The 14,727-nt window shown below is 46.3% G+C and overlaps 1 protein-coding gene across 1 annotated transcript in view; it reads right to left on the bottom strand.

Annotated features, from left to right (window-relative positions):
- Nucleotides 1-14,727, bottom strand: part of LOC139533907 (semaphorin-3C-like) — a 49,621-nt gene that overhangs the window by 11,503 nt on the left and 23,391 nt on the right. The window contains exons 3-10 of the mRNA XM_071332389.1: nt 9,572-9,732; nt 7,249-7,311; nt 4,585-4,704; nt 3,238-3,328; nt 1,781-1,900; nt 1,402-1,544; nt 1,188-1,302; nt 542-611 (exon numbers count right to left, since the gene is read on the bottom strand). Coding sequence (XP_071188490.1) covers nt 542-611; nt 1,188-1,302; nt 1,402-1,544; nt 1,781-1,900; nt 3,238-3,328; nt 4,585-4,704; nt 7,249-7,311; nt 9,572-9,732 — 883 coding nt within the window. The remainder of the gene's footprint in view (nt 1-541; nt 612-1,187; nt 1,303-1,401; nt 1,545-1,780; nt 1,901-3,237; nt 3,329-4,584; nt 4,705-7,248; nt 7,312-9,571; nt 9,733-14,727) is intronic.

Below are 14,727 nucleotides of genomic sequence, written 5' to 3'. Positions count from 1 at the left end.
GGTGGGAGGAGCTATAGGAGGATGGGCTCATTGTCATGGCTGGAATGGAACAGTAGCAAACACATCAAACATATGGTAACCACATGTATGACTCCGTTTCATTTATCCCATTACAATGAGCCCATCCTCCTATAGCTCCTCCAACCAGCCTCCTCTGGTACAACATGCAGGTCACTAGAGTGTGCTCCCAAGTCCCGCAGTGGTCTAAGACACTGCATCTCAGTGCAAGAGGCGTCACTGCAGTACCTGGTTTGAATCCAGGCTGCATCACATCCGGCCGTGATTGGGAGTCCCATTGGGCGGCGCACAATTGGCCCAGCGTCGTCCGGGTTTGGCCGGGGTAGGCCGTCGTTGTAAATAAGAATTTGTTCTTAACTGACCTGCCTAGTTAAATAAAGAAATTAAATGCTACAGTAAGGTGATACTGGGGGTCTCTATCCAGGAGCTCCTGTCATGTCTGCTTCATTCCTAATGATATCCGGTGCTGCCATGCCAGTCAGCATAGCCACTAAGGCTCGAGCAATATTACCATTGGCCTCACCTTGTGGACGTGAAGACGCCGAACACCAGGAGGCTCTTGGGGTGATCAGTTTCCAGCAAAAACACACTCTCTGGAAGGGAAAACACAACGTTGTGTTATGGAGTCAGCGTTCATCATGCACCTTATCGTTTAATACTCCTGGAACGGAAGAGTCTGAAGTGGAGATGAATTGATTGAATGTCCGTGTTGACAGACCTCCATAGACTCACAGAAGACTAAAATAATACTAAGGGATGAATTGGGTCACTCTGTTTGGATAGTCCGGAGTGTCATATTATCAACAAACGATCTGTTGAACAGCTACTGCTTGTTAGGTTTAGACTAAAGGTTAGGGTAAGGGTTAAGGTTGGGGATAGAGCTAGAAGATAGATTAAAATGTTACTAATAGTCTGTAGAGCATCTACAGGTGGACTAGCCAACTAAAGTGCAACCATGAATTATTTCAATACTGAGGAGCAGGTCAACAAACAGGTGTAAAGACCCTATTTATAATCCAAAACACCTGAGAATCTGAGATACATTGGTATTTGTAGAGACTGGCCAGGGAGATGTTTAGTTCTAGGTAAACAGGAGAAGTGGTTTGGGTTGGAACAGAATGTTCCAGGCCTTGGTGAACACAGTAGGTAGGTGTTGGCATATTCCTCACCGAGCTCGTCAAAGTGTGTCTCGGTGCCGTCCTCCTCCAGAACTGAACACACCATCCGGGCCTTCAGGAACGTGGTCCACTTGTTCACCAGGCTACGCTGGCCACCTATGTCATTCTGTAGACGTTGAAAGAGATGCATGTTAATGTCTCAAGCATGCACACATATGCAATGCACACACGCACGTACACACACACTTCCTGAACACACACTTACAGGACACACTCTAGCGACCATGGTGTGGATGTTCTTGGTATTCCCACTGTTGTCCGTCAGTCTCTCCCGGGAGAAGAAATAAAGTTTAGCATCGTTGGGATCCGATCCATCTGGGATTAACTGGGCATCTATGAAGATGGGTTCTATGGAAAATAAATAAACAGGTTAAAATGTCATAGTATAACGTTCTGTCCATTGCCTCCAGTGTCAAAGTAGTTGAAGTACATTTGATGTACTAAATGTGGACCTCCAACTCCAGATGTGTTAGTGCAGGGCTGGAACAAACGCCTGCCCAACCTCTAGCTCTTCAGGGTCACAGTTGGAGACTTCTGGTGTACATTACATGTGCTTCATATATGTTTCTGCTGTACGTGCTCACCACTCAGCCACTTGGAGTTGTGCTGGTCTGTCCTCACTGCGTTCCTCCTGGTGAGGCTCCTGAAGATGGCAGCGTCCGTCCCCATGAAGTCTATGTACATGCCTGAGAACAGCTCCTGGTCTGGAACACAGAGACACATACAGGGCTGTGTTCATTATGGCACAACATGGAAGAAAATGAAGTAAAACAGGGAGGTACTACCTGAACTTGTCCACTAAGATAAGCTTGTTGTAATTTTCCATCTCAAAAAGTTGCACTACGGTGTGCCCTAATGAACACAACCCTGGATCATAGCTGAACCATCTTACTCCCATCTGACCAAACAGAACACTCTCTCCACCCCCCACGAGCTCTAAAGACTTGACAAAACACCAACACAAAAAAATCACTGACTATTAATGGCCAAGGGAACAAAAATGTGCCTGTCTCAATTTCCATTGACAGCAATGGAAATTCTGGGTTCATATTCAATGGTGAAGGAATTTTTTCATTTAACTAGGCAAATTCTTATTTACAATGACAGCCTTTATTTACAGAGACAGTACATCACTGTGGACAGGGAATGGTGACAGTAAACAGTAATGGAGCCAACAGTGGATTTACAGCCATAGTGTTTGATCTCCCTGTACTCTGCTAATGAACCTGGCTGAGAGCCCGCACTCTCTCTCCCTTTCCTCTCTCCACACCCTCTGTGTATTTCATCATTCCATTACTCTGTCACTTCATCATTCCACCAGCCCCAGCCTAGCATGCAGCAGCATGTACTCTGGAGGTGTGGCTCAGGTCCAAGTGTGAGTGTTTGTATGTGGTTGGCTGCTCTGAGGGGAGCAGTGGTGTCAACATCCCCCAGACAGCACAGGCTCATATGAGGGGTTCAGTATGGAGATGGAGCCTTTTTATCTAGCCCAGACACAGGCCTGATTGTCCACTAGTCTGACTCAGAGGTCCTCTCCCTGCCACCACTACCCCCTCCTCTCTGCCACCACTACCCCCTCCTCTCTCCCACCACTACCCCCTCCTCTCTGCCACCACTACCCCCTCCTCTCTGCCACCACTACCCCCTCCTCTCTGCCACCACTACCCCCTCCTCTCTGCCACCACTACCCCCTCCTCTCTGCCAACCCTCTCCTTGTGATCGGACGTCCCGGGCTTGAGGGGCTGATGATGGGTAAGGCTGCTGACGCCACAGGGCTTGGGTGTCAGAAAGTCGAGCTGTGCGTGCGACTCTGTGCTTCTGGCTATTTCGTCAACAACTTGACACCCAGCAACCAATCAGAGGCCAAAGGACGACACAGACTGACAAGGGTGTGCGGCCCGACCTACGGCAGGGTCACCCGATAAGGGGGATGGGGAGTCAGGTTAACCATGGGGTGGGGAAGTATAGCGATTTGGGTTTTTGTATGATGCGTCCTGCAGAGACATAAATAGTGCCAATAGAGGGACAGAGGAAAACTTACTAAGCATGACGGAGACAGTGTTGACTCTAGGATTGAAGGAGCACCTTCCCTTCCCAGATTCCGCTCTGGAGTCAATGTGGAACACTTGCTCCTGCAGGAAAAGAAAATGTAAATAACAGATTTTATATGGGAATTTGGTGGAATTCAACCCTCTGCTCTTTTTAGCAATAAATATGAGATTATGAGCATTCCAAATGTTCTCAAGGTAATCAAGAGTAAGGTTTTTTCCCTCCGGTTTAAAGAGTTACAAAACCAGCGCTGGGCTTTACCTTTACTGGTCTGCACGGAACATTAAAAGAACATTCCATTAGGGAGGAATGTCCTCCGATGGGCTGAGATGCTGTGGTTCCATCTCAGACCTGGCCCTCTGCCACCCCTCACAGTGAAATGGATCATCTGAATTTACAATCTCGGCGGTCAGCGGAAAATCCCCCCGGTTTGGTCCAACCCACACTTCGACAGTTCTGACTGGGGGAATGAAGGGGAAGGGGGTGCCGTCAGCCCAGAGACGTTCTCCAGAAAAGCGCGGCTGCTCTGCAAGTGGTGCATGAAGATTTCCCGTGGCTCTGGCGGCAATCCGTGGCCATTCATCACAGGGTCTGTACCGCGACACACTCACACAAAGGTGACCTGTCTGTGACACTGAAATCCTCCTCACTAGGCTCCCATACAACAATGTGACACACGCTTAGGGGCCAAAGAGCCCAGCGAGTTATGCGTCAAAGTCCCACAATAGCAGCTTGTTACTGTTAGCAAACCCAGTCTGAGAAACGATACTGACACATCCAAGCATTGGCGGATGGGAAAAACAGAGCAATGCTGCTTTTTAAACAAAACCCTAAATGACAGAAGACACCATACCGAAGAAAGAGCCTGGTTTCGAACTCTGTGCCGATTAGCATTTGGCAGGCGCTGCAGACTGCTGTAACTGCCAGTGAGTTCAGTGAGCGATTTTCTCCTGGAGGGGTTTCCCAGTCTCGTTTTCAGGGCCAGGTGGCCAGAGACCGGGGCAGACAGCTCCTCCTCTTCTACTCCATCCCTCTCTTCTCTGTCTCAGAGAGACTGGCACACAAGGCTAAACTCAACTGTCATGGCTGCTTTCCTGAGGATGTCTTGGATTAAGACAGACTTCCTCTTGCCCCAGATGAAACATAAAAAATCCGGCAGTTTGGTTTCAGAAGCAGAGGCGCCCAGCCGTAAACCTACCAAACTCTAGTTTCAGCAATAACCACATCACATATCCACAGGAATTTCCATTTGTATGAGAATATAGTGGTAGAGACTGTACTGTAGGTGAACTATAGCAAAGCTGTCATGGCCTGATTATAAGTCAAGGAGCATACTAACCTCTGGTCTCCTGCCCCTGTTGATGAAGGCACAGACAGGACTGTAGGCACCACTCCCACAGATGAACAGATGGGTTCTGTTGAACGGCTGGACCACCCGGATGAAGTTACCACATCCATGCTGCAGAGAGATGGTGAGGAAATTGGTTAGTAAATGTATGAAATCACCAAAGTATCCATACATCAGCCAATCAATCTATCATGCAATATTGCATGTTCAACAGCAAAATACTTCCAGACTGCAATTGTTGAGAAGGTCATAAAGCTAACAGTGGCCAAGTTGTGATTGGTCAGAGCCTATGCTTCATAAAGAGCAATTACACAGTTCCAAATGGTTAGCTACCAATGTTATTCCAACTTTCCTCACTTGCTACTTATATACTGTCATTAAGTACAATCATAATAGCTATTTCCAGTTTGCTCCCTGGCACTGGTAGAGTGGGAAAAAGGGTGTCAACAGTGAAGTGATATTTCGTCAAAGCCCCGTCTCCAGAGCTGAGTATATACTATATAGTCCAGAGCTGAGTATATACTATATAGTCCAGAGCTGAGTATATACTATATAGTCCAGAGCTGAGTATATACTATATAGTCCAGAGCTGAGTATATACTATATAGTCCAGAGCTGAGTATATACTATATAGTCCAGAGCTGAGTATATACTATATAGTCCAGAGCTGAGTATATACTATATAGTCCAGAGCTGAGTATATACTATATAGTCCAGAGCTGAGTATATACTATATAGTCCAGAGCTGAGTATATACTATATAGTCCAGAGCTGAGTATATACTATATAGTCCAGAGCTGAGTATATACTATATAGTCCAGAGCTGAGTATATACTATATAGTCCAGAGCTGAGTATATACTATATAGTCCAGAGCTGAGTATATACTATATAGTCCAGAGCTGAGTATATACTATATAGTCCAGAGCTGAGTATATACTATATAGTCCAGAGCTGAGTATATACAGCCCTGTGATCTGATTACAGACCCAATCGAGATCTTTCCCTCTTCAGCACGAGGTGGGAGTGGCCGGAGCACTGGGCTTGGTGCGTAATAAAAACTCAGACCGCGGAGCGAGCCAGCGGAGGAGCACCCAGGGAGCCGTCAGGAACTTGGCCATCCCCACGGAAACGGAGCAGCTGCGCCCACTCACACTCCGCACACCAACTCCGCCGAGAAAAACAATGATACGTCCAACATTACACACCCTTCATTCCCTCTCGCTTTTTCACTTTCTTTCATTCCCTCTCCTCCTAGCAGATAAACACCCTTCAGACGACACCCTCCATCAACTCTACGCCCCCCACTGTCTGCTCATATCCAATAGCAGATTTACATATGAACTAATATCATGTCCCAGAGCTTGCTTGGGTTAACTATCCAGCCACAGCCCCCCTTCAGAGCCAGAGCAACTGTAGTAGGGGATTTAAAACCCGGCTGATGGCCTTTAAGGGAGGATCACACAGCGAGGGAACTTTTAAACATGGATTTAATCAATCTCAAGCTTTTATACATACAATAAAGGAATATTTCTCCCAAATGCCATCCTCCAGTGCTTAACAATGTGTGGTCGTAGTCTGGAGGCCCGGTGACCCCGGATTCTATCGTAAAGGAGGAATTGAATATATACACACATCGGGAGGGTAACCATAACAACCTGACAAGGGCTCTCGATTCAGGAAGACAAATAAAATGTCCGGGAGAAACTGCAGTATAAAAAACGTGTTTAAACAGAGAGAGAGAAAGAGAGAGAAAGAAAGAGCGAGTGAGAGGTAGAGAGAGAGACAGTAAGAGTAAAGCGAGAGAGAGGGGAGAGGCCGAGACTGCAAGATAGAGAGACCAGGCAGGGCTGCGAAAGAGAGGGATGGCAGAGTAGAGGCGGAGGAGAGAGGTAAGCCGACCACTGGGCTTCTCCACACAAAGACGCTCAGGCTGTCCACAGAGCTGGAGCCGTGACTCTAGGCAGCACTAATCACTCTCCACTTACTGGAAACAGCTTCTTCTCTACCCCTACAGTACAAGACTATGGTCCTACACTCTAGTACTGTACAAGACCGCAGCTCTCTGCCAAGGTGGCTGTTGTTACTAACTACGACTACTAGCTTCATAACAGTACACCACATGAATGCCTTTGAAGTCACAGTCCAAATAAAAACAGGCCAACAGTCCATTAAAAACAATGGAACAAAAACAGAATTTTTGTCCTAACATGCAAAACAGCCTAATTAGTTACAGAAAACTGAATCACCAGCTGCTGTTTTGAGGTTGTCGATGTTGTATATGCTAATACAACAGAGTTGCAGTAAGGGATCAGGACAGGTTATGAGATCTGTTGTCAGTCACAGTAGTTAGCATACTGCTTTGATGCTTGTTTATTTTCTCTGGGTGGATTTGAGCAGTCCTATGCCTCATTCGTCTATCAACTAACATAAGGAATGCCAGGAGGAGTCAATGACTCTCCTCAACTCCACATCTGCAGCCCCACGTGTTTGGAACCCAGGATGCTAACACATGCTAACACATGCTAATGGAGAAGGACCAGAGACATCATCAGTATAGTGTGTTCATTCATTTAGTTAGCGGTTAGCATCACACATGACTTTCAGTGGATTTAGTTAGCGGTTAGTGCTACATATTGAGTGTAAGTGTTCTTACCGTGGGGTCCTTGCCAGCCATTTGGCATTCCTCAATCTTGCTAACAGATGCAGGCCAAAACACCTGGTGAGAAACACAGAAAACAGCTTCATTAGGGACCATTGCACATCCTGGTCTTGGAAAGTTGGGAATTTTTTTAAACCCAGAAACCAGGGACAGCTTGTGGAGCGGAAGAAGGAAGAGAACATATTGAACAGAAATAAACAAACTCTGAAGCAAACTGACAAACTTCACTCACTGTAGTCACTTGATAATAGGGATGCCCTACACTGTAGTCACTTGCTAATAGGGAGGCTCTTCACTGTAGTGACTTCCTAATAGGGAGGCTCTACACTGTAGTGACTTCCTAATAGGGAGGCTCTTCACTGTAGTGACTTCCTAATAGGGATGCCCTACACTGTAGTGACTTCCTAATAGGGATGCTCTTCACTGTAGTGACCTCCTAATAGGGATGCCCTACACTGTAGTGACTTCCTAATAGGGATCCTCTTCACTGTAGTGACTTCCTAATAGGGATGCTCTACACTGTAGTGACTTCCTAATAGGGAGGCTCTACACTGTAGTGACTTCCTAATAGGGATGCTCTACACTGTAGTGACTTCCTAAAAGGGAGGCTCTACACTGTAGTGACTTCCTAATAGGGAGGCTCTACACTGTAGTGACTTCCTAATAGGGAGGCTCTACACTGTAGTGACTTCCTAATAGGGAGGCACTTCACTGTAGTGACTTCCTAATAGGGATGCTCTTCACTGTAGTGACTTCCTAATAGAGAGGCTCTACACTGTAGTGACTTCCTAATAGGGAGGCTCTTCACTGTAGTGACTTCCTAATAGGGATGCTCTTCACTGTAGTGACTTCCTAATAGGGATGCTCTTCACTGTAGTGACTTCCTAATAGGGAGGCTCTACACTGTAGTGACTTCCTAATAGGGAGGCTCTACACTGTAGTGACTTCCTAATAGGGATGCTCTTCACTGTAGTGACTTCCTAATAGGGATGCTCTTCACTGTAGTGACTTCCTAATAGGGATGCTCTTCACTGTAGTGACTTCCTAATAGGGAGGCTCTACACTGTAGTGACTTCCTAATAGGGAGGCTCTTCACTGTAGTGACTTCCTAATAGGGATGCTCTTCACTGTAGTGACTTCCTAATAGGGATGCTCTTCACTGTAGTGACTTCCTAATAGGGAGGCTCTACACTGTAGTGACTTCCTAATAGGGAGGCTCTACACTGTAGTGACTTCCTAATAGGGATGCTTTTCACTGTAGTGACTTCCTAATAGGGATGCTCTTCACTGTAGTGACTTCCTAATAGGGATGCTCTTCACTGTAGTGACTTCCTAATAGGGAGGCTCTACACTGTAGTAACTTCCTAATAGGGAGGCTCTTCACTGTAGTGACTTCCTAATAGGGATGCTCTTCACTGTAGTGACTTCCTAATAGGGAGGCTCTACACTGTAGTGACTTCCTAATAGGGATGCTCTTCACTGTAGTGACTTCCTAATAGGGATGCTCTTCACTGTAGTGACTTCCTAATAGGGATGCTCTTCACTGTAGTGACTTCCTAATAGGGAGGCTCTTCACTGTAGTGACTTCCTAATAGGGATGCTCTTCACTGTAGTGACTTCCTAATAGGGATGCTCTTCACTGTAGTGACTTCCCAATCATGATGATAACTTGTCTCCAGTAAACGCTTTATTTCCAATCCCGTGAGGAGCTTGAAGGGTCTAATGCTGGGAACGTATCAGGCAATTACTTTGCAAATGGATGTGCTACAGCTCTCTCTGGGGTAAACTAAATGCATTCCCATCTGTTCTGCTCTTCACGCCTGTCAGTTATAGACAGGATAGCTCCCTCACTGCACACAGAGATACAATTAGCATGGAACTTCTGTTACAGAATCACAGAGCTGCATCAGGCACCACTAATATATGTCATATTTTGCTCCATGAAATGGGTGTGATCTAGCATATAAAATGTACTATATTTTAACTTAATTACCACCATTACTGCTCTTGTATAATTAGCCTAATGTATTCAGCCATGATCTGCCACATGCAAGGAAAGCTAAATGAGATCAAGGTCATTTTGTCTCCTTTAGTGAGAGTTTGATAAATAGGATGGAAAGTAATAGAACTCATGTTGGTATCGGACAGAGAGTTATGAGTCATCACACCATCATACTATAAGGCAGATGAAGTCAGTATCCTGCTATATCCAGTCTCTACTTACAATACTTTCACAACAAACAATGATCAACTAAACATTTCCCTGATGCTGTAAAGAAAATCTTAGCAGTTTAACGGACTGTTCAGAGGACCTCACCTTGAGTGTCCCATGGGTGATGTTGTTGATGTCCATAGACAGGACATGGTCCTTACAGCCTACATACATCCTGTCCTGGTCCTCATCCATCAACAGGATCCTGTAGTCCATGGCCTTGTCTGACAGACTGTAGTACTCCACCGTCTGGGAGGCCTGCAGGTCTGTGGGATACAAACAGACAATGTTATGGTGGGAAATAATGAGGAATCTGTAGCGTTTACAGCAGGACTATACCAAGTCAGCTAACACTGACTAAACAAGTGCATAGAAGGTGATTGCATTTGTTTTGCAATGCATGCAGTAGATTCCACACAACACAACTTTCCAGACACTTTATGAACACTGGACAGTCATGGTGAGCAAAATAAATCTGTGGAAAAACCATTTACTTGGTTGTCTCTGACCGACCAGCTACTGTAAAAGCCCGTATTGTCCTAAGGCTAGAAGGAAGAAGTAAACGTCCTCTGTCTCTAAGCGTCCAGAGCTCTCCATCCAAACCATCAAAGGCCTTCACTGTCTATGCCAAGCTCATGCATATTCATCACTATTGACATGGGGCAGGAGTGGAGGAGTTGAGAGCAAGTTGATCCTTCTTCCTTTGTCTTCTCTCTAATCAACAAACAGGCTGGCTGTGCTCTCCTTCAGGCCTCCAGGCTAAAATCACTTTTCATTACTCTATTCAATAGTATTGCTTTTGAGGTCGAGGCCCTTTAATCCTGAATGAAAGCTGTTTTCCAGTGCCTCACCTCCGCCTCTCTTTCTGATCATGGATGTGTGTTTACCTTTATTCCATACAGCAACAGCACTAGAGTTGTTTACATGAATAAGTACCATTTCCCACACCTCTTCACTCTATTGATCTTGACATCCTCACATCCTTATTTTTTTTTACTTTTACCCCCTTTTTCGTGGTATCCAATTGATAGTTACAGTCTTGTCCCATCGCTGCAACTCCCGTACGGACTCGGGAGAGGCGAAGGTCGAGAGCTATGCGTCCTCCGAAACCCAAGTCAACCAAGACGCACTGCTTCTTTGACACAAAGCCTGCTTAACCCAGAAGCCAGTCACACCAATGTGTCAGAGGAAACACCGTACACGTGTATGCGCCCAGCCCGCCACAGGAGTCGCAAGAGCGCGATGGGACAAGGGCATCCCTGCCGGCCAAACCCTCCCCTAACCCGGACGACGCTGGGCCAATTGTGCTCCGCCCCATGGGTCTCCCAGGCGCGTCCGGCTGCGACAGAGCCTGGACGCAAACTAGGATCTCTAGCGGCACAACTAGCAACTGCGATGCAGTGCCTTAGACCACTGCGCCCCTCGGGAGGCCCAAGCCTCCTCATATCCTACGCCCCAATCATATGTAGAGAAATCAACTTAGGCGATATTGTTAAAAAAGCACAAAGCAGTCGGTTGGTGTATCATGTATAACTTTAGGCATGAGCATTATCTCACAGCGCCTAATGAACAACACACACACACAATACTTTGTTTCCACCAGACTCAAATCTAATACGAAGGCCCTTGTCAAACTCCAACAAGTACAATGTGCATTTAACAAAGAGAACCTCTGGAAAAAGGAGAAGATCACGTGTCCAAAGCTTTAGAGCTGAGGAGATAGCGTCGCATTGGGCTCAGGGAGATATTAGGTTAGCTCAAGCCTTTGGCTCATCAGGCTACAGATGTTCAACAGCAGCTCTGCCAGCGATCAGGGAAGCCAGGCGTGCCACCAGGGGTGAAGGAGTAACTGTAAGAACTAATTAAAACCATGCTTCACTCCAAACCACTCTTACCTACATCCCTCCAGAATAAGTAGGCAGGGGAGAGATGTAAAGACCTTCTTGGAAAGGGTTTTATTTGATCTTTTTCTTATGCTTGAGGGAAAGGAGTGTTCAGTTTACAAGCCTGCAGGCTCCTGCTTCTGTTTTTCCTGGAGCAAAAGGTGCTGACTCTCACTTAATGATTCCTGTTTACAGAAGGGTTTATTGTAGCTCTGCTCAATGTGGATCTGGAAACCCCCCTAAAGTCAATGCTCTTGGTACAGTCTGATTCTATCCATATTGTCCCTCTGGAACATTCCACAAGGGGAACAAAGTGTTCAGAGTTGTGTGGGGTGAGGCGGCCCGGGTGAAATAACTTATTATCATTAACTCCGTATTGTTTTCTCAGTGGAGGAATTGGAGACTTTCATGTTTCCTACCATGGGTGGAAGCCCTAACTAAGTCCAGTGTTTTGGGGGGAAACAGCGCGGCAGGCGTGCGTCACATGACCCCGCCACCCAGCTGATCCTCTGTGAGGCGAGCATAGCCTCTGGTGCATACCAGGGATCCAGTGTCTGTCTGCTCATCATGACCCCAGCAGGGAACACAGGAGTCATGCCTGGGTACGCATTACAGCCTTCTCAAAATGTCACAATAACCGTTGGTGTACCGCACCTGCACTCTCTGAAGAAAACATGAAGACTCACTTCAAGTGCTTCTCCACCATTTTCTGCCTGAGATACATGGGATTTGCACAATTTAACATGCGTCTAATTTATAATGAGATCGGCTTACAAAGAGAGATGGTGGCAGGCAAGTCTGTGGATGTTTATTCTACTACCCATTAACCTTTGACCTGATGGGATCGGAAGTCATCCTTGTGGGACGAGTTAAGCTTTTGACGCCATAACATTAATACGTGGCTGGGGAAATGTAATCAAAGCAAACCTTAAACAATATAATGGCTGTCATAGATCAGTAATAATGAGTCCCAGAAGTATCGCTTAAAGCATTTGAGGACAGTGGCTGGTACATGTACAGTACGGTCTGTTACCATATAAATCATTGGGTTGACAATCAAACCCACGCTCTTACGATGAGTTCGGGACTGTTTATTGAAAACCAACATATCAAATGGGAGCTCCCATATGCTCTCATCACAATGAATTATAAATCCATTAGGTTGTAGTAATATTTATTAGTCATGGGCTTAGCCTGCATTCCACTATGATGACATCACCAGCAGAGATCCTGAGTATGTCATAAGTGTTTGTGGATATAATTGGCTAAATTGTCCTTGTCTGTCCAGTCTGCTATCGATGGTGCTGTTTATGTAGACTGGATTCACTCAGATGTGGCTTGAGGAAAAAACTGGCTCTAACTGTTAAACATAATGAGTAAGAATGTTGGTCAATGTTATTGGCTCGGTTGAAGTATTCAGGGGATCGTAAAATGGGAGGACACCACCCTTGACAGTAAGACGTTGGGGAGGTCTGGTATGTAGGTTGAGCTGCTGTGGTGATGACTGAGGATGAAATGGCGTATCCCTTGTTGTTTAGGCATCATGGACAGGATACAAAAACATTACAGAACACGCCCGCAGTAGGAGAACGCAGAGCAGTGGTGAGGACTCAGTAGAGGATTGTGGGCAGTCTATTATTTATGTGGGCAGGCGGGCCGCACCTTCCCCCGTGTGCCTCCTGCTAGGACTACGGAGTTCACTTGGACTGTGAGCGTTCACCCATGGGGGCTCCGCTGTGCAGGAATAGCGTTCTGACCAGGAGCGGTCATCCATGTAGTGGACTGAAGGTTGCAGAGCAGCCGACCGCTGCAGGTGACCGCACAGTAATACCTCTAGTCCCTTTGAAGAGTGGTTCATTTGTGAGAGCTTGGTCAAGCGGAAGCGGCACAAAAACCTTTTGTAGGGGCCAAGAGACCACAACGGTCATTCAATATTTAAGACTGGTGGTGGGTTGCGGGCTTCGCATGGTCGTACACTGCCGCAGAGAAACTGCAGATGTTATCTAGTCTGAGTGAAGTAGTCTCCATATTTCGCATGCAAGACTAAAACCCAGATATAAATCCATACTAGCGGTCGCCCAAGACATCAGGTCAGAGATCCTCGATGGTGATAATGTAACTAATGAGCCTAATGAATACACATTCACCTTGACATTACAGCAGGATCTCAGATGATCTATATTTCATCAGCTTATTAAACACTTTCGATTCACATTTGCATTGATCCCTTGTCCAGTGAACCATGCACGGAGGGCAAATCTGTTTAAGACAGCAGACTTTTAATTCAGTCTTAAATGTACCCACCAGGAACATCTGATGACATGACCAGACTACAAGCCGTGATCATCATTCCCTATAAACAAGTATTCTGTAAACTAAAGGAGGATAGCAGAGAAAGGCAACAACCGTCCTGCATGCCACATAGTACTGTCCATAAGGAACAAAACAGTTGTGATGTCAGTCTGTAGAATCTAAGTGAAGGATTTGGGCAGCAGCAGGGACTTGTCCTTCCGCCCATGATGGTATTACTGTAATTAAAATCATGGAAGAGATTGCAGTGTTCATTTCATAATTTTTATAAATGTAGATGGGATAGGCCTTGTCTTGTTTCATGGTGCTGTGATTACATTGAGGGGGGAGTTAAGGGGAGGGAGACGGGAATGGTGCCACCACAGAGAATAAGAAGTTTCCCTCCGGCGAAGTGAAAACCCATAACACGGAATGACAGACTAACTCTCCCATTTGTTAGGCTGATCAAAGTAGTGGGCCTCCACCATGATCCCCTCCAGTAAACAAGCCAGTGGTGTTTTAGGTTTGGCTCGCCATACAAGGAACAGTTTATCACATTGCAGAATTGTAAAAAGACAGATTCAGCGCCGCTGGAAAGTACGCCGTCTGGCTTTTGCAAGAGCGATGAATATGTGGGTCCCCCCCAAGATCGGGTTTTAGGATATGGAGCCAGCAGTCTGTGTTGGTCGGCCCACTGAGCCACCCTGACAGGCTCATTCTACTCTCCCTTTGTGGGGGGGCACCAGCTGGGGACTGACACTCAGGCTGTACTGAGCCACCTGTAGTCCAGCTGTGTGCAGGCAGGGTCAGGTGCACAAAGAGGCAGGAGAGGTATCAAAGGATCAGGATTACGGCATTGTGTGAACGGACAACTTCCTAATATGGATGCCGTACACTGGTCCCGTGTGGCTCAGTTGGTAGAGCATGGCGCTTGCAACGCCAGGGTTGTGGGTTCATTCCCCACGGGGGGACCAGGATGAATATGTATGAACTTTCCAATTTGTAAGTCGCTCTGGATAAGAGCGTCTGCTAAATGACTTAAAATGTAAATGTAAAATGTACACGGTATAGGATGGTTCAAGCCAAGGC

Source organism: Salvelinus alpinus, chromosome 11, assembly GCF_045679555.1.
Source record: "Salvelinus alpinus chromosome 11, SLU_Salpinus.1, whole genome shotgun sequence".
Taxonomy (NCBI): Eukaryota; Metazoa; Chordata; class Actinopteri; order Salmoniformes; family Salmonidae; genus Salvelinus; species Salvelinus alpinus.
Note: the sequence above shows the minus strand (reverse complement) of the source record. Positions and strands in the feature narration are given on the sequence as shown.